The sequence below is a fragment of the Oncorhynchus clarkii genome, chromosome 1 (assembly GCF_045791955.1).
Source record: "Oncorhynchus clarkii lewisi isolate Uvic-CL-2024 chromosome 1, UVic_Ocla_1.0, whole genome shotgun sequence".
In the NCBI taxonomy this organism is placed as follows: Eukaryota; Metazoa; Chordata; class Actinopteri; order Salmoniformes; family Salmonidae; genus Oncorhynchus; species Oncorhynchus clarkii.
The window spans coordinates 15,077,550-15,097,085 of NC_092147.1; the positions used below are offsets into that span (position 1 = coordinate 15,077,550).

Consider the following 19,536-nt stretch of genomic DNA (forward strand, 5'->3'; position numbering starts at 1 on the left):
GCAAAGAAGGGCCCCTCTGGTAGATGGGTAAATATATATATATATATATATATATATATATATATATATATATATTTGTATAAAAAAATAAAAATCAGACATTGAATATCCCTTTGAGCTTGGTGAAGTTATCAATTATAATTTTGATAGTGTGTCAGTACACCCAGTCACTACAAACGTACAGGCGTCCTTCCTAATTTTTGCCGGAGAGGAAAGAAACTGCTCAGGGATTTTACCATGAGGCCAATGGTGGCTTTAAAAGAGTTAGTTTAATGGCTTTAATAGGAGACAACGTTGGAACAAAGAAGCATGTACAGAATATAAATATTCCAAAACGTTCATCCTGTTTGCACCAAGGCACTGAAGTAATACTGCAAATGTGGCAAAGCACTTAACTTTGTGTCCTTAATGATAGAAAGTGTTATAAAAATATAACCACTAGTGGTTAGAGCTTTGGGCCAGTAACCGAAAGGTTGCTGGATCGAATCCCCGAGCGGACAAGGTAAAAATCTGTCCTTCTCCCCCTGAACAAGGCATTTAACCCACTATTCCCCGGTACGCCGTCATTGTAAGTAAGAATTTGTTCTTAACTGACATGCTTAGTTAAATAAAGGTTATGTTTTTAGGCAAATCCCATACAACGTAGGGGTGGCTGCATCATGCATTATGCTTATGCATTATGCTTGTAATTGTTAAGGACTGGAGAGTTTTTCAGTATTAATAATACACAATGGAGCTAAGCACAGTCAAAATCCTAGAGGAAAACCTGGTTGTCTGCTTTCCATCAGACACTGGGAGATGAATTCACATTTCAGCAGGACTATTTAAAACACAAAGCGAAATCTACGCTGCTTATCAAGAAGACAGTGAATGTTCCTGAGTGGCCGACTTAATTTCGACTTCAGTCTACTTGAAAATCTATGGCAAGACCTGAAATTTGTCTAGCAATGATCAACGACCAATTTGACAGAGCTTGAAGAATTTTGAAAATAATAATGTTGCAAAATCCAGGTGTTACATGTATAGACTACTTATCTAATCAATATATATATATTATTTTTTTTACAAATGTTTTTACACTTTGACATTAGTATTTTGTGTAGATCGATGACAATTAATTCAATGTAATCCCACTTTGTGACACAACAAAATGTGGAAAAAGTCAGTGTGTGAATACTTTCTGACTGTGCACTGTATGTTAACAAAGCATGTAAAAGTGGTTGAAGGGATGATGTTAATGGTTATTTGTCTCTCTTTATGTAGTTTTGTCTCTTGTCGTGATGTTTTTTTTTTTATCCCAGCCCCTGTCCCTGCAGGAGGTCTTTTACCTTTTGGTTGGCAGTCATTGTAAATAAGAATTTGTTCTTAACTGACTTGCCTTGTTAAATAAAATGTCAAGCCTTTTGAAGATTAGATGCTTCATACACTGTTCGTTTTATTGTCAACTGCTCTTGCATCATTGCTTGAATCCATAGTCTCAAGTCAGTCTGCCTTGGTTGAACAGACCAAGCAGACCAGCAACTTTATGGGGTGCATTTCCAAGATGGAATTGGGTGTGTTAGGCAGCTGAGTGAACAGCTGAAATCCTCATCACCCCTAAACCACCATGCCATTCTGTTTCTTTCAAACTTATGACTCACACGTGAATGACTGCTGTTTTCCAACTCCTTTTTGAATGTTTCTACTGTCAGTCTATTAAATGAGTCCCATTGAATAATCTGTGTGAATGCTGTTCATGACCCACTTTTCAAACTTGACAGCTGTGAAATTGAGGACACAAGATGGAAAAAAAAAACATTACACATTTTCTGTGCAACACACTGTTACATCCCATGACGATCACAATTCTCAGAGAAGCCATAATAAGCATAAATTAGTAAAACATTCTAAATGGTAGGAGTAAGTTGCTTTAAATGAGAATATCCATTCCAAAGAATTCTATGCTTTGCAATTCATTAATATAATTATATGGTCATTCATCCAAAGCCACTTAGAGAACTCATGTGGGAATCAAACCCACACATACCATGCTCCAACCAACTGAGCCATTGGAACCGCCTATAGCTTCCAGTTCCCATTCTCATGTTATTCACTGTTAGGTGTGTGTCTGTCCCTGGGCTTCCTCCCTGCTGTTGGCATGCTGGGCCACAGTGGTTAGCAACACGGCGGTGCCCTGGGACTAGAGGTTTGCGTGTGGAGAGGCTATATCTAGCAGATCAGCAGTAGCAGCACTTAGATGGACTAACCGTTGGCGGATTAGAAAGTCTGTCTTGCTCGGCAGGTCAGGTGCTGCTCAGCCTGGCAAATACCAGTGATATTACATTTGCTCAGCGTCTTCACACTCCAGTGGAGATGGAGCTTGCTTCCTTCCCCACCAGAGATTTCTATCTCATGATAACTCCATCTGATTGCTGTAAAGACTCATTGAACTTAGCATATTCATCTGATATCTACACTGAACAAAAATATAAATGCAACACCCAATGTCAAAGATTTTAGTGAGTTAGTTCATATAAGGAAGTCAGTCAATTAAAATAAATAAATTAGGACTAATCTAATCTAATCTAGGACTAATCTATGGATTTAACATGACTAGGAATACAGATACCCCTAACAAAATGGTAGGGGTGAACACTATTTACTGCAAGTTGGTCAGGCTGTTGATTGTGGCCTGTGGAACGTTGTACCACTCCTCTTCAATGACTGTGCGAAGTTGCTGGATATTGGGGGAACTGGAACACGCTGTCGTACACGTTGATCTGGAGCATACCAAACTTGCTCTATGGGTGACGCCTGGTGAGTATGCAGTCCATGGACGAACTGGGACATTTTCAGTCTCCAGGAATTGTACAGATCCTTGCAACATGGGTGCTTGGACTCTCATGCTGAAACACGAGGTGATGACGGCAGATTAATGGCATGGATCTCGTTACGGTATCTCTGTGCATTCAAATTGCCATCGATAAAATGCAATTGTGTTTGTTGTCCATAGCTTATACCTGCCCATACCGTAACCCCAATCGCCACCATGGGGCACTCTGTTAAACATTGACATCAGCAAACTGCTCGTCCACACAATGCTATATACGCTGTCTGCCATCTGCCCGGTACAGTTGCAACCGGGATTCATCCATGAAGAGCACACTTCTCCAGCATGCCAGTGGCCTTTGAAGGTGAGACTTTGCCCACTGAAGTCCGTTAAGACGCAGAACTGCAGTCAGATCAAGGCCCTGGTGAGGACGACGAGCTTCCCTGAGATGTTTTCTGACAGTTTGTGCAGACATTATTTGGTTTTGCGCAGTTTCATCACCTGTCCGAGTGACTGGTCTCAGACAATCCCGCAGTTATATAAGCCGAATCTGGAGGTCCTGGGCTGGCGTGGTCACACATGGTCTGCGGTTGTGAGGCCAGTTGGACGTGCAGCCAAATTCTCTAAAATAGCATTGGATGAGGCTTATGGTAGAGAAATAAACATTTTAATTCTCCAGCAACAGCTCTAGTGGACAGTAATGCAGTCAGCATGCCAATTGCATGCTCCCTCCCTCAACTTGAGACATCTGTGGCGTTGTGTGACAAAAATGCCCAGCACAAGGTGCACCTGTTTATTTAGCTTATTGATATGCCACACCTGCCAGATGGATAAATTATCTTGGCAAAGGAGAAATCCTTTTAACTGGAATGTAAACGCATTTGTGCACAACATTTTGAGAAATATGATTTCTGTGCATATGGAACATTTCTGTGCTCTTTTATTCCAGTTCATGGGACCAACACTTTACATGTTGCATGTATATTTATCTATCATCCAGGTAATCTACAATACAATCTGGGAAGATTATACAAATTATGTTGAGAAAAAGCTTTGATTGCCTTTACTTCTCCTTAGTCGCCAGCCTTGGTTGGAGGTTATGGCAGAACGCGTGTGCCCTCTTATTATGTTGTGGACACTGCATTACCATTCATCAATGTTTTCGCCACCGGCTGTTGTTCTCGTAACACTGAGCAACTTAACTCAGCTGACTGAATACTGCTTGTGTATTTGTTAATGCAAAACACAACCAAACAAATACTCTTCTGTTGGAAAATGAGAGCATTCAAGAAGAATATGAAACTAACGTTTGCCTAACATTCCAAGTGGATTGCAGAACCCTTTGACGAAGACTACACCTTGGTCCCATTTGACTCTTCATCAGTTCTGGAGAGGTGTGTGTGTGTGCACGTGGCATTCTCCCCATCTTCAATCTTGGTTGCGGTACCTTTCGTTCAGTGACCATTCTCAGCAGCACTAAAAGGACTATGACACTGCATTTTGACAGCATCCTTTCTGCTTTTCACTCCTTATGATCGAAGCAAACAAAACTGTCCATGGGGTTTGTTGATGACAACAGGGAGAGTGTTTTAGCCCTCTGGAAAAGCATCAGGAGGCCCTAGGCCTTTTTATGTTGACTGGAAGCGAACAGGGATCGACGTTCGTTGACAAAGACAAAAGGCACGTTGTCCTACATGCCCCCTCTTGGATTCCATCGGACACTAATGATAGATATGAGTCAATGTTTTCATTTGACTGCCTGGGACTGTGTACGCAATGCCATGGGTGGTACTGGTGCTGTCCATTAACCCTGGCCAGCAGGCTGTTTATGTGAGGTCAGGTAATGGTTTCAAGTAGTAATGTTTTCCAAAGCCCAGTGTCCCGCCTAATTTATAGCAGGAGTTGTCCTTCATAGCCAGATGTCGTATTGTCATATTCGCTCTGTATGCTGAAGCCTGGAAATGCCAGGTTACTCAGGGTTGGACAAGTTCCACAATTTGAATTTGTTTCTGTGAGATCCAGAGGCCAACAAGCAACCTCTTTTTGTAGAAGAACCTAGAAGCCTGGCACACAAGACTAAAGCAGGAGAAACATTGCAATTAAGTTTTATTCCTCTACACCTCAACCATACAGCATCAGCTGAGTAGCTCCTTCAGACCGTTATCTGTATAGTTTGCAGTGTAGTTTGTGTGGAGTGTTCGTTGGGAGAACAGATAAATGAGACAGGTGGCTGATGGAAAGCAGAGAGTGTATTGCCAGGGTGGGTGGAAGGAGTAGTCGGTGTGACCTCGCAGCTTTAAATAGTTGGCCATAGCTGCACCTTCCTCACTCTGCAGCCCATCTTCCCACAGTCACCAAGACATAGCAACTTTCTCCTCTGGTATCAAGCATTACCTCGCCCCACCATCAGTCCTCACTCACACTTGCTAGCTCAGGCCATCACAACTGGGTATCTGTGAAATTACTACTACTGTATTGCTGCAGTGCTCCACTATGGAAGCCGTGCTGCCTAGCCTCTTCCGGCCAACAGGCTGACTAATGGCAGGCCAGCTGTTGAGGGGAGTGTGTGTTTTTACACTAGTGGAGTGCTGCCTGACAGGGTGGTGCTGAGCTTGGCTGCAGGCTGGGGGAGCAGAGAATCAGGTGGTGTGTCAGTGTCAGCTTGATCTCATTTCACAGGACAACCAATATAACCTTATACAAGAATGATTCATGAAAAATACCTCATAGAAATTAGTTGGAATTAGTACAAATTGGAATGTATGTATATATTAGGGGATAGTTGCCTAACGGAGTGATAACAAAGCGTTAGCAGCATTATTACTGTATAGCCATTAGCTAATGATGACTGAATGGCGCCGGAAGAAATGGCAGCAGTTTTACGGGCGCCCAACCAATTGTGCTATTATGTGTTTTGCGTTATTTGTAAATTATTTTGTACATAATGTTTCTGCAACCGTATCTTAGGGCAAAAAATAGCTTCTGGATATCAGGACAGCGATCACTCACCTCGGATTAGACAAAGATGTTTTCTTCAAGCAGGACACACAGGACATTCTCCGAACACCCGACAAGGCCAACATCCCAGTTATTTGCAAGAGGAAGAGAAGCAGGTACAAAGGACACAGAGCGGGGTGCCTCGTAAGGATTCGCAGAAAGCTGCCGTTACCGTCGATATTACTTGCCAACGTGCAGTCATTGGACAATAAATTAGATGAGGTACGTTCACGAATATCCTACCAACGGGACATCAAACTGTAATATCTTATGTTTCACGGAATCTGAATAATGAATGATGATGACATGGATATTCAGCTAGCGGGATATACGCTACACCGGCAAGATAGAACAGCACGAGGGGGGGGGGGGGGGGGGGGGGGGGGGCGGGCGGGCGGTCTGTGCATATTTGTAACCAGCAGGTGCATGAAATCTAAGGAAGTCTCTAGATTTTGTCTGAAGTAAAGTATCTTGTGATAAAATGCAGACCACACTATTTGCCTAGAGTTTTGAGCTATACTTTTCGTGGCTGTTTATTTACCACCACAGACACCACTGGCACTCAGACCGCACTCAGTCAGCTGTATAAGGAAATAAGCAAGCAGGGAAACTTAAATCAGTTCTACCTAATTTCTATCAACATGTTAAATGTGCAACCAGAGGGAAAAAACATTCTAGATCACCTGTACTCCACACACAGAGACGAGTACAAAGCTCTCCCTTGCCCTCCATTTGGTAAATCCGACCACAATTCTATCTTCCTAATTCCTGCTTGCAAGCAAAAAATGTAAAGCAGGAAGCTCCAGTGACTCGGTCTATAAAAAAAGTGGTCAGGTGATGCAGATGCTAAACTACAGGACTGTCTTAATATCACAGACTGGAACATGTTCCGGGATTCTTCTAACGGCATTGAGGAGTACACCACATCAGTCACTGGCTTTATCAATAAGTGCATCGAGGACGTCGTGCCCACAGTAACTGTATGTACATACCCCAACCAAAAGCCATGGATTACAGGCAACATTCGCACTGAGCTAAAGGGTAGAGCTGCCGCTGTCAAGGTGCGGGACTCTAACCCGGAAGCTGATTAGAAATCATGCTGTGCCCTCCGACGAACCATCAAACAGGCAAAGCGTCAATACAGGGCTAAGATTGATCACTGTGTGATCACTGTGTGATCACGCTCTCCGTAGCTGACTTGAGTAAGACCTTTTTAAACAGGTCAACATACACAAGGTTGCGGGGCCAGACAGATTACAAGGATGTGTGCTCCGTGCATGTGCTGACCAACTGGCAGGTGTCTTCAATGACATTTTCAACATGTACCTGATTTGAGTCTGTAATACCAACATATTTCAAGCAGACCTCCATGGTCCCTGTGCCCAAGAACACGAAGGCAACCTGCCTAAATGACTACAGACCCATAGTATTCACATCCGTATGCATGAAGTGCTTTGAAAGGCTGGTAATGGTTCACGTCAATACCATTATCCCAGAAACCCTAGACCCACTCCAATTTGCAAACCGCCAAACAGATCCACAGATGATGCACTCTCTCATCATTAAGTTTGCAGACACAACAGTGGTAGGCCTGATCACCGACAATGACGAGACAGCCTATAGGGAGGAGGCCAAAGACCTGGCTGTGTGGTGCCAGAATAACAACCTAGCCCTCAACGTAACCAAGGCTAAGGAGATGATTGTGGACTACAGGAAAAGGAGGACCAAGCACACCCCCATTCTCATCGATGGGGCTGTAGTGGAGCAGGTTGAGAGCCTCCTTGGTGTCCACATCACCAACAAACTAGATTGGTTCAAGCACACCAAGACAGTCGTGAAGAGGACACGACAAAGCTTATTCCCCATCAGGAAACTAAAACAATTTGGCATGGGTCCTCAGATCCTCAAAAGGTTCTACAGCTGCAACATCAAGAGCACTGGTTGCATCACTGCCTGGTACGGCAATTGCTCGGCCTCCGACCGCAAGGCACTACAGAGGGTAGTGTGTACGGCCCAGTACATCACTGGGGCTAAGCTGTCTGCCATCCAGGAACTCTATACCAGGCGGTGTCAGAGGAAGGCTCTAAAAATTGTCAAAGACCCCAGCCACCCCAGTCATAGACTGTTCTCTCTACTACCGCATGGCAAGCGGTACCGGAGTGCCAAGTCTAGGACAAAAAGGCTTCAACAGTTTTTACCCCCAAGCCATAAGAGTCCTGAACAGGTAATCAAATGGCTACCTGGACTATTTGCATTGTGTGCTCCCCCTCCCCCCAACCCCTCTTTTATGCTGCTGCTACTCTCTGTTTATCATATATGCATAGTCACTTTAACTATACATTCATGTACATACTACCTGAATTGGCCTGACCAACCAGTGCCCCCGCACATTGGCTAACCGGGCTATCTGCATTGTGTCCCGCCAACCCCTCTTTTATGCTGCTGCTACTCTCTGTTTATCATATACGCATAGTCACTTTAACCATATCTACATTTGCATACTACCTCAATCAGCCCGACTAACCGGTGCCTAATATATAGCCTCACTATTGTCATTTTTCACTGTATTTTTTTACTGTTTTTATTTCTTTCATTACCTATAGTTCACCGAATACCTTTTTTGCAATGTTGGTTAGAGCCTGTAAGTAAGCATTTCACTGTAAGGTCTACACCTGTTGTATTCTTTGCACGTGACAAATAAACTTTGATTTGATGCTGACAGATGGTATCTGTTTTGAATAAGGGACTTTGTCCCCTGTGAGGCTGACTGTCTCCTTTTATAGTAGGGGGACTGGGGTGGTTTACTGGCTGCCCTGGTTACGTGAGCAGCTGGTCCACTCCCAGCAACATGTCATGTAGCTCCTCCTGTGATTTACAGCGTATATTTTTTTTAAACCTGCCTCTATCCCAGCATAGTGCACTGCAGACACATGGGATGGTGGGGGGTGGCTGTCAGTGTCCCTGTGTGTAATTATGCATTCCTGTGAAATATTGAAGCAGTGCTTTTGCAGGGTTGGATTTGGTGGCTGGGGAGGGAGTAGAGTGTTTGGATACACCTGCAAATGGCAAACCTTAAAGAATTACGATTCACCTCAGAAGTAATGGTTACAGAGGAGACTCATCACATCTGAAATATGGCAGCATCTTAAGCATATTCCTTTACCAAAACCCTAATTAAATTATTTTACACAATTGCTACATATTGTGACTCATCCAGAGTTGAAGAGTAAAGGCAGAAAAGCTTTTTCCTTTCAGCCATATTGCTGTGAATATTTCAGGCCACTTTCAGCCTTGTTTTCAAGCAGAGTAGAATTATACACTGCAGTGTGTATATGTACAATGAGAACCTGACCGTGGAAGAAAAGATCTGCTCCAAGGGACGAATGGTGCCAAAGCCCAGAGAGCCATCAAAGATGAGAGATGGGCAATTCCACAGTAACAGAGTGATGCTGAGATTCAGATTTTTCACTTTAAAATGTATGTCAAATAAAAAACAATAATTAAAGTTCAATAAACCATACAGCTCCATGCGCAAGAACTACTTTTAACAATTTCCACAAAGTTTTATAAAAACACATTTACTTGAAGAGCAATGCAGATGCAAAGTTTGGTAACAGAATGATTGTGCTGTTGGCGCCATCTGTCATTCTGTTACCAAACTTAGCATCTGCACTGTTCTTCAAGGAAATGTGTTTTTGTAAAACAAACTGTAGAAAATTAAGACATCCTTGTGCATAATTTTCAAATGTTCCTTGTGCATCACTCCATTATTGTGGAATTGAAGGCAGGGAGATGAGGGGAAGAACGTGTGGATTTTGTTGTAGGGTAATCCTTTGCTTAAAAGTCATGCTGTGGTGGTTTTAATTTGCCTCTGTCCAACATGGTGGTGAGTCGGATGTTGCCCTGGGTGCCCCTCAAGTTTGTCCCTGCAGGGGGCACAGATCTCTGATAGGACAGGGCTCAACCAGACAAACAGCATGTGGAAAAGGCGGAGGTGGTCTTGAGAGCCTTGGTAGCCAGGTAGTCTCAACACTTTTGGTAAATAATTCAAGTTATTCATGGATGCAGCTAATATCTGTTCTGATTCACACTAATGAACCAATATATACAATATCTGGTCATGGGCCTTGATAAATTGTTCAAGATAGAATTAAGATAATTATTTGCTTCCTTGTGCTATTGTGTTCTCTGGGGAAAAGCCTAGGCCATGCAGCTGTTACAATGGCACCATGCTAGCACAACTAGCTTGACAGGAAGGAAGAAAGTGCTTCCTCATGTTTTCGGTTTCGTCTCTACGCAAGGGTCAAGGTTGGAGCTGGGGCCCTCTCTTTGATCATGTCTTTTTTACACATGCCGGCAACTGTAAAAAATGGTTCCTCTTCTCGCAGCACAGGAAATAGGGTGGACTGTTGTAATACGGAGGGGTTGTGGTTGGTACGCTAATGACATTGGGGGGGGGGGGGGGGTCAATTGTAAATAGTCCGGTGGCCATTTGATTAATTGTTCAGCAGTCTTATGGCTTGGGGATAGAAGTTGTTTAGTAGCCTTTTGGTCCTAGACTTGGTGCTCCAGAATCGCTTGCCATGCGAAAGCAGAGAAAACAATCTGACTTGGGTGAATGGTGAGTCTGACAATTTTATGGGCTTTACTCTGACACCGCCTATTATATAGGTCCTGGATGGTAGGAATCTTGGCCCCAGTGATTTCCTGGGCAGTACACACTACCCTCTGTAGCGCCTTACGGTCAGACGCCGAGCAGTTGCCATACCAGGCGGTGATGCAACTTGTCAGGATGTTCTCGATGGTGCGGCTGTAGAACTTTTTGAGCATCTGTGGACCCATGACTAATCTTTGCAGTTCCTGAGGGGGAAAAGGTTTTGTTGTGCCCTCTTCACGACTGTCTTGGTGTGTTGGGACAATTCTAGTTTGTTGGTGATGTGGACACCAATGAACTTGAAGCTCTCAACCTTCTCCTACAGCCCCGCCGATGTTAATAGGTGCCTGTTCGCCTTTTCCTGTTGTCCACGATCAGCTCCTTTGTCTTGATCACGTTGAGGGGAGAGGTTGTGGTCCTGGCGCCACACTGCCAGTTCTCTGACCTCCCTATAGGCTTTCTCATCAGTGTCAGTTATCAGGCCTACCACTGTTGTGTCGTCTGCAAACTTATTGACGGTGTTGGAGTCGTGTGATGAGCTTTGAGGGTACTATGGTGTTGAATGCTGAGCTGTAGTCAATGAATAGCATTCTCACATAGGTGTTCCCTTTGTCCAGGTGGGAATGGGCAGTGTGGAGTGCAATAGACATTGCATCATCTGTGGATCTGTTTGGTGGTATGCAAATTGGAGTGGGTCTAGGGTTTCTGGGATAATTGTGTTGATGTAAGCCATTACCAGCCTTTCAAAGCACTTCATGGCTATGGATGTGAGTGCTACGGGTCTGTAGTCATTTTCGTCAGGTTGCCATTGTGTTCTTGGGCACAGGGACTATGGTGGTCTGCTTGAAACAGCCTTTCAAAGCACTTCATGGCAACTGACATGAGTGCTATGGGGTGGTAATCATTTAGGCAGGTTACCTTCGCTTCCTTGGACTAGGGTGGTCTGATTGAAACATGTAGTTATTACAGACTCGGTCAGGGAGAGGTTGAAAATGTCAGTGAAGACACTTGCCATTTCGTCAGCGCATGCTCGCAGTACACGTCATGGTAATTTGTCTGCCCCTCGGCTTTGAATGTTGACCTGTTTAAAGGTCTTGCTCACATGGACTACCAAGAGCGTTATCACAGTCATCCAGAACAGCTGGTGCTCTCGTGCATGCTTCTATGTTGCTTCGATGTTTTCCCTAATGGGGGTGGTAACGCCTTAGCTACTACCCTAATGGGGGTGGTAACACCTTAGCTACTACCCTAATGGGGGTGGTAACGCTTTAGTTACTTTCCTAATGGGGTGGTAATCAATTTCAATGCTCAATACCTGTTAGCACATATGACTACAGCAAGCAACAATCACATTCTCAATCTACCTTTTTGACTGGCTGGACCATCTACACCAACCACCTGACTTGGACTGGGCCTTTGGGTAACTGTCCACTCTGTTTTGGATCTACTGAGCTTTTGGTTAATGTGCATTTGTGCTGTTGTTCATATGTTAAGACAACTTTTGCAGCTTCAATAGTGATAATGGATACACTCCAGAGACTTTGGTCTTTTGTCGGCTTCTCTTCAACTATAGGCTTGGCTAGTCATAAATTGCTTGTGCAGTTACTTTTACTTTGAGTTATTCCTCTTTATCTTGCTGGAAGTCCTATCTTCCCCTCCCACAGCTTTATAGTGTGTTAGGCTATCTATATAACCCATAAAAAAACATTGTCCTTGCTTTCTGCCAGGACTTCCATGATTATTTGACCTTTTAGAGCATGTAGCCCCAGTCGTGAGACAGTTTCACCACCCCTCCCATTTCGTCTTGAGTTGTTGTGGCAAATTGTTGGCTAAATGGAGATGTTTGGTGCAGTGCATGAGTGAATGTCCCTGTATTCTGGCATGTGATGCAGTAGGGAGGAGTGTGGATCACAGGTTGTTTTTTCAGCCTGAATAGCCTCAGTATGTCATTGCAGCTTTTGGAGCATGGGAATAACTAGAATTATTAACAAATATAGCCTAAAACAAAAACATATGATATTTCAAAAGCTTTACCTTTTTGTTTCTTTTGAGTTATAGCATTATTGTGTAGATGTTGGCTTTTTTTGGTAACCAATTTGTGTTTTTTTTTGTCTTATTCAAGACCGTTGAATCAATACCATTCAAACTACTGGTAAGTCATGTTTTGTTGAGACCGTCATTTGGGGTATTTTGTTTTTGCCTCAGCCTTGTCTCGTTTCAGTACCTTGCCTGGTGTTTGTCCTATTCTCTCTTCAGACCTGCACTGAAAGCTACAGTCAGACTGCTGGCCCAGGGTTTATCTTTAGGCTATGTAAAGCTCTGCCTTAATGTAATCGGCGTTGTTGCCTTCTCTTTAGAGGCATTCCACCCAGGGAAGTGTCTATAGACTGGTTGTTTCTGATGCTGGCAGAGCTCTTTCTCTGGCTATGCTCAAGACTTAAGTGTACGCTGAAGGCCTCTACATCTGCTAAACGGTTTACTGTAAGATCTTTCAGGTTGGATTTTGACTTCTGATTTGCACAACTTGTTGAACCATTTTAGTGGATGCATAGTCTGTTATTCTCAAACTCTCCACATATAGCCTACTGTCATTAGCCTGAATAGGCAGTTTCATTCAGACCATCTGTCTCTTTTAGTGTAGTCTGTAAATGACAGACTAATTGCCTAGTACCCATTGTTTGCCGGTCTAAAGGAACAGGCTATGTTCCTTTTTTAACCCCTCATCTCCTGGAGGCCGCCTTTTCGCTTCTCCTTACTCTCAGGTTTCTGACCATTTCCCTCCTTCCTTCTAGGTCAGAGGACACTGCAGCATGGTGGAGATGTTCTGGATACCCAGGTGATGGTGAACCCATCCCATGAGTTGGTCTGCTCAGAGGTGAGTCCTAATTAGGCTAAATCTCTCACTGTTAGCATCAGACCTTGTTGTTGAAGTCTTTATTCAGTTTTAAGGTATGCTGTGGGTAGTCTATAGTTCATTTCCCAGTATTTTAAAATGAATATGTTCAGAATGATAAAATCACATCTTTATGAAAGTCAGTATTACATAGTATTAAAGGGGAAGTTTACAATTTTTACACATTATTTTATTTACACTCCTTCTGTGTAGTTGACCCCCCCAAAAAAATAACGTATTTATATTTTGTTTTTAGGGCTGCAATCCCGTTAACGGGATGATATGACAACAGTGCAGGGTGCCAAATTCAAAACAACAGAAATTTCATAGATAAAATTCCTCAAACATACATGTATCTTATACCATTTTAAAGGTAATCTTGTTGTTAATCCCACCACAGTGTCCAATTTCAAATAGGCTTTACAGCGAAAGCACCACAAACAATTGTTAGGTGACCACCTACTCACAGAAAAATTCAGCCTTTTTTCCAGCCAAAGAGAGGAGTCACAAAAAGCACAAATAGAGATCAAATGAATCACTAACCTTTGATCTTCATCAGATGACACTCATAGGACTTCATGTTACACAATACATGTATGTTTTGTTTGATAAAGTTCATATTTATATATAAAAAATCTCAGTATACATTGGCGCGTTATGTTCACTAGTTCCAAAAACATCCAGTGATATTGCAGAGAGCCACATCATTTTACAGAAATACTCATTATAAATGTCAATAAATACAATTGTTAGCCATGGAAATATAGATATACCTCTCCTTAATGCAACTGCTGTGTCAGATTTCAAAAAAACTTTACGTAAAAAGTAAACCATGCAATAATCTGAGACGGCGCTCAGAAAATAAATAAAATTATCCGCCATGTTGGAGTCAACAGAAATCAGAAATCACGTTATAAATATTCTCTTACCTTTGACGATCTTCATCAGAATGCACTCCCAGGAATCCTAGTTCCACAATAAATGCTTGATTTGTTCGATAATGTCCATTATTTATGTCCAAGTAGCTACTTTTGTTAGTGCGTTTAGTACACAAATCCAAACGCTCGTGCAGGTCCATCCGAACATCGGACGAAAACTTCAAAAAGTCATATTACAGGTCAAAGAAACTTGTCAAACTAAGTATAGAATCAATCTTTAGGATGTTGTCATCATAAATCTTCATTAAAGTTCCAACCAGAGAATTCCTATGTCTGTAGAAAAGCCATGGAACGCAGGTCGCAATCATGCGAAATGCGCATGACCAGGACCTGGCTCTCTGCCAGACCACTGACTCAAAGAGCTCCCATCTGGCTCCACAACACAGAAGCCTCATTCAAGTTTCTAAAGACGGTTGACATCTAGTGGAAGCCCTAGGAAGTGCAACTTTATCCATATCCCACAGTGTATTCAATAGGGGCTGGGTTGAAAATCGACCAACCTCAGATTTCCCACTCCCTGTTTGGATTTCTTCTCAGGTTTGCTCTGCTTTGCATAGCTATTGCTTTGTTCTGAGATGGAAAGGATCCAATTTCTTATATGCCATCTGCACTACACACTGCCATTGCATAACACGCTTCTTTTCCCTGCCATCTGGCTCTCATTTCATACTGGAAATCAAATTGTTTTGCTGCTGTAATGATTCACAAAAGCCTCCTCACACCAACATAATCTCCTTTAGCCTGTGCCTGATGCTTAATGCACTTATGTTATTTTAGAATGCATTAAATGGAGAAATATAAAGTTGGTCTCTGGCTTTATCTGTGTTCTCTGCAAGCGTATCTGCTGGTAATTTCAGGTATTTTTTTTCAATGTTATGCCTGAACAAAGTTTGCAGTAGGCTTAGTACTAGATATGTAAACAGTAATTCTCAAAATATTTTCTTGGGGAAAGGATGGGTGGGGTGAGGATTTTTCCACATTGAAGTGCTGCTTTTCACAGCTTGAGATTATTTTTATACCATTAACAGTAGAATATTGCCATAGAGTTTATTGATGGATTGCTTTTTTATCATTAAAATGTTAACATACATAAACTATATATAAAAAGTATGTGGACACCCCTTGACAGTAGAATGGTCTTACTAAAGAGCTCAGTAACTTTCAACGTGGCACTGTCATAGTATGCCACCTGTCCAACAAGTCAGTTTGTAAAATTTCTGTGGTGTCAGAGCTGCCCCGTTCAACTGTAAGTGCTATTATTGTGAAGTGGAAACATCTAGGAGTGTATCCTTGTGTTTTGATCTCTTGATTACATTGTATACCTTTTAAATTTGGTTGTTTGTGGCCTTTGGTATGCATTTAATTTGGATCAAAATGAAGGTCTTATCTGGCCATAACATAATGCCATTTAGCCTTTTTATCATATTATAGACTGTAGGCTTGAATGAGAGGCCTTGTTTCTCTGTGTTCTGTAACACCAACACAGTCTATACTATTGACCTATTTGGAGTAGTAAAGGCTACTAAATGGAGCTTCATTTTCATGACTTTTTCTTTCCATTTCACTAGGTGCGCCGGCTTATATCTGATGTGTCTCGCCACAAGTTGTTGGTTCTTGCTGGACAATGTGTTGAAGAGGCAGGAGATATTGTCTTACAAACAGGATGTTTCTCTCTGAGTGACTTCATTCACATATTTGCTGATGAGGAGGTGAATTCATATTTTACTGTAATATTCATTCAAAGTTACAGATCAATCTAAATTCAAAAGCTGGTGAAGAGATTTACATCAAACCATTCTATCTCCTTGAACAGATTGGAGAGTTGTTGAGCTCTGCAGATCCCACACAAAAAGCTAACCTCACGCTGAGTTGTCCCAACTCTGGGGTGTGGAAGAACTCTGTGTTGGAGAAACACAACCTACAAGACTTCATCAACATCAAAACAAACCCACCATCAGTGCTACCTGAAATGGAAGGTCTGCAAGAGTTCACAGAATACCTCTCAGAGTCCCTGGAGCCACAGTCTCCGTTTGAGCTGCTAGAGCCCCCCAGTACTTTGGGCTTCCTCAAACTCTCCCGCCCCTGCTGCTATGTATTTCCAGGTGGGAGAGGAGACTCTGCCTTCTTTGCTGTTAACGGTTTCAACGTTCTGGTCAATGGTGGGTCAGATCCTCGCTCCTGTTTCTGGAAACTGGTTAGACATTTGGACAGAGTTGACTCCCTGCTCCTCACCCACATTGGGGCTGACAATCTGCCAGGGGTGAACAGTCTTCTCCAAAGGAAAGCAGTAGAACTGGAGGAGGAACATTCTACTGACTCTCAGATCAATGAGGACTGGATGAAAAATCTAATTTCCCCTGAGATTGGGGTCGTTTTCCTTAATGCTCCAGAGAGATTGAAGTCATTCCGGAGTGATCCCAAAGAACTGCGGAGCTGCGACCAAGTGGCACTCACTTTGCAACACCTTGAAAGGCTAACAATCAATCCAGAACCTCTTAGTCGCTCAAATGGACCCAGCATTGATCCTCTTATTCTTTTCCAGAAGATGGGAGTCGGTAGACTAGAGCTGTACATTCTTAACCCAGTCAAAGGCAGTAAAGAGCTTGAGGCTTTCATGAAGACCTGGCCCGGCAATGGATCTAACATAAAAGGCTCAGAGATGCCCCTGTCTTGCCTTGTCTCCATCTGTGCTCTACTGGTGTGGCATCCTGCCAGTCCTCAAGAGAAAATCATTCGAGTTCTCTTCCCTGGGTGTAGTCCGCAGGCCAAGATTCTTGAAGGACTTGAGAAAGTAAAGCATCTAGAATTCCTGAAACATCCAGCCGTGAGCCTCAGGGACCTTGAAACATCCAAATCAGATAAACAACCAAAACGTGCAGAGAGTCGGGAGAGCCTTAAGTCCCTGCCCAAGGATTCAAGACCTAGCAGTGCCTTGCTGAAGGACAAAGTTGGACGTGGGGATGTTAAAAAGCAAGACATGAAGTCCAAACCCAAGGCTCCAAGTGACATTGCTAATAAAGAATGGAAGGAAGGGGAAGATAAGTCCAAATTGAAGGATGGGGATGCTAAACAAAGGCCTCCAAAGGCTGAAAAGCTTATGCCAAAGAAAGAACCTTTAAAGGATGAGAAAAAAGAAGTAAAAAAGGATGAGAAAGCATCCACAGGTGTTGTCAAAAAGGAAGAGAATTTGGAGAAAAAGAAAGAACCAGTTAAGAAAGAAACTCTTTGTCCAAGACCAAAGAAAGACATCAAACATGATCAAAAGAAAGATATCAAGAAGGAGGTAAAGCCAGAGGAGAAGAAACCAACAAAACCTCTCAACAAGGATGTCAAAAAAGTGACAACTGGACCTTCATTAGGAAACGCAGAGGCAAAAAAGCCCTTAGTCAAGAATGGAACATTGAAGAAGGATGCAATCCCCAAGAAAGACTCATTGAACAAGGCGGCAAAGCTAAAGACTGATAAAAAGGAGCCGGAGAATCATAAAGCTTCTGCCTCTGAGGGGGATGCTGATCGTTCCAAAATGTCAACGCCTGAAGACATGACAGCGGAATTCGAGAACCTCAGAGCAGAAAATGCAAAGTCAGAGGAAAGGACTGCTGTTGTAGTGAACACTATAGCGGACATTGAAGGAATAGAGCAACCTGCGACAGAGAATGGATCAAGAGAAAATGCAGAGAGGGGGGACATCTTGGAAAGTCCACAAAAGTTCACCTGCATGGAGACACTGCCAAATCCAGAGAAAGCCCTGGGAACCACTTCGCCTCTTGACAAAACTCTGAAAAGTGACCACAGCGTGAACTTTGATATCACACCAACTGAATACAGGCTACTTGATGGGGCCCTGAGAAATGGGCAAGAAGATGTTTGCGCTAGCTCAGATGAGAAGACTTTAGAGTTGGTCTCCCCTGCCGACTCAGCCCCTAATAGCGCTGGGCATACCCCTTTCCACCAATCACCTGAAGAGGATGCTCAGGGCTCTGGTGAGGACAGTAGTCTCGGGGGAAGGGTGCCTAGCATTGGGTTTGAAGACTGCCACATCATGGGTTCTTGCAGGAACTCCGAGGTAGGCTCCTTGAGGGGGAACCTAGGAAACTCCATGTCGTCCCAGGACAAACAATCAAGTCTTTTGACACTGAGTCCCTTCATGCTGCCTGACTCTGTCTCACCCAATATTACCTCCATGCCTGCTGAAATCGGTTCCCCACACTCGACAGAAGTTGACGAGTCTCTTTCTGTGTCTTTTGAACAGGTGCTCCCATCTATTGATGAGTCACCCAAGGGAGACCATATGGACAGGTCCTACTCAAATGGGCATTTTGCAGATTCTGACTCCAAAATGGGGATGCCCTTACCCTTGAGTACATCTCATTACACGCGTCCTCCAGGGGATGGCTCAGAGGAACGCCTTCCTGGACTACATGGTCTTCTCCCTGACATTCCCCATGATGTCGACCTCTGCCTCGTCTCACCCTGTGAATTCAAGCACTCAAAGTCCCCAGAGAACCAACAGCAGCATCGGTCTCTAGGGCTAGCCACGGGTAGCCCGCGAGAACTCTCTGAAGACAGCAACCACTCCCAGGAGCTAGCTAAGCCACAAAGCGGAATTAATAGTGATCGACATTCACCTCAAGGCCAGGAGACCCCTCCCACGTCTGCTAGTGAATCCCTCAACACAGCCACAGATTCAGACATACCCCCAGGGACTGAGGACTGCCCTTCCATCACTGCAGACATGGACTCAGACGAGGACTCTGGGAGTTTCCCGCCCCACCATCCACATGACCATCCCAGCTCTTACTCCTCTAACAGGGGAGCACAATATTCCTCTCAGGACCCTCCCCCAGCCCCAATGAAGGATCTGCCCCCCTTGCCGCCCCAGCCCGGTACCTGCATGACTGACCCTGAGGCTGATGCACCAAGCAAGACCTCAAAGAGTGCCGCCATAAAAACCAAGAAACCAGCCGGGGTCACACAGAGGTCAACGTCAGCCACCAGTACAGCTCTGAACAGCAAGACCAAGGCTGGCAGCACAACTGGTACATTGAAGACCACCTCAAGCCTTGACACAAGGCCTTCATCCCGCAATACCACTAGTGGCTCCAGACCTGGAACTTCAAAGTCAGTTTCTTCAGGTAAGCAAAGACAGGGTTTTACACTTTGAATATTAGCATTGTTCATTACCTGCTTTCTAAAATAATTGTTTGTGCTTGCAAGTTATTGCAATACATTTAGTCTTCTTATA

At 43.6% G+C, this 19,536-nt stretch overlaps 1 protein-coding gene across 1 annotated transcript in view; it reads left to right on the forward strand.

The window, feature by feature from the left end:
* The window catches only part of LOC139368279 (microtubule-associated protein 1S-like), a 50,620-nt gene that overhangs the window by 27,103 nt on the left and 3,981 nt on the right, over nt 1–19,536 (forward strand). The window contains exons 3-5 of the mRNA XM_071107049.1: nt 13,253–13,335; nt 15,860–16,000; nt 16,105–19,426. Of these exons, the coding sequence (XP_070963150.1) occupies nt 13,253–13,335; nt 15,860–16,000; nt 16,105–19,426 (3,546 nt within the window). The remainder of the gene's footprint in view (nt 1–13,252; nt 13,336–15,859; nt 16,001–16,104; nt 19,427–19,536) is intronic.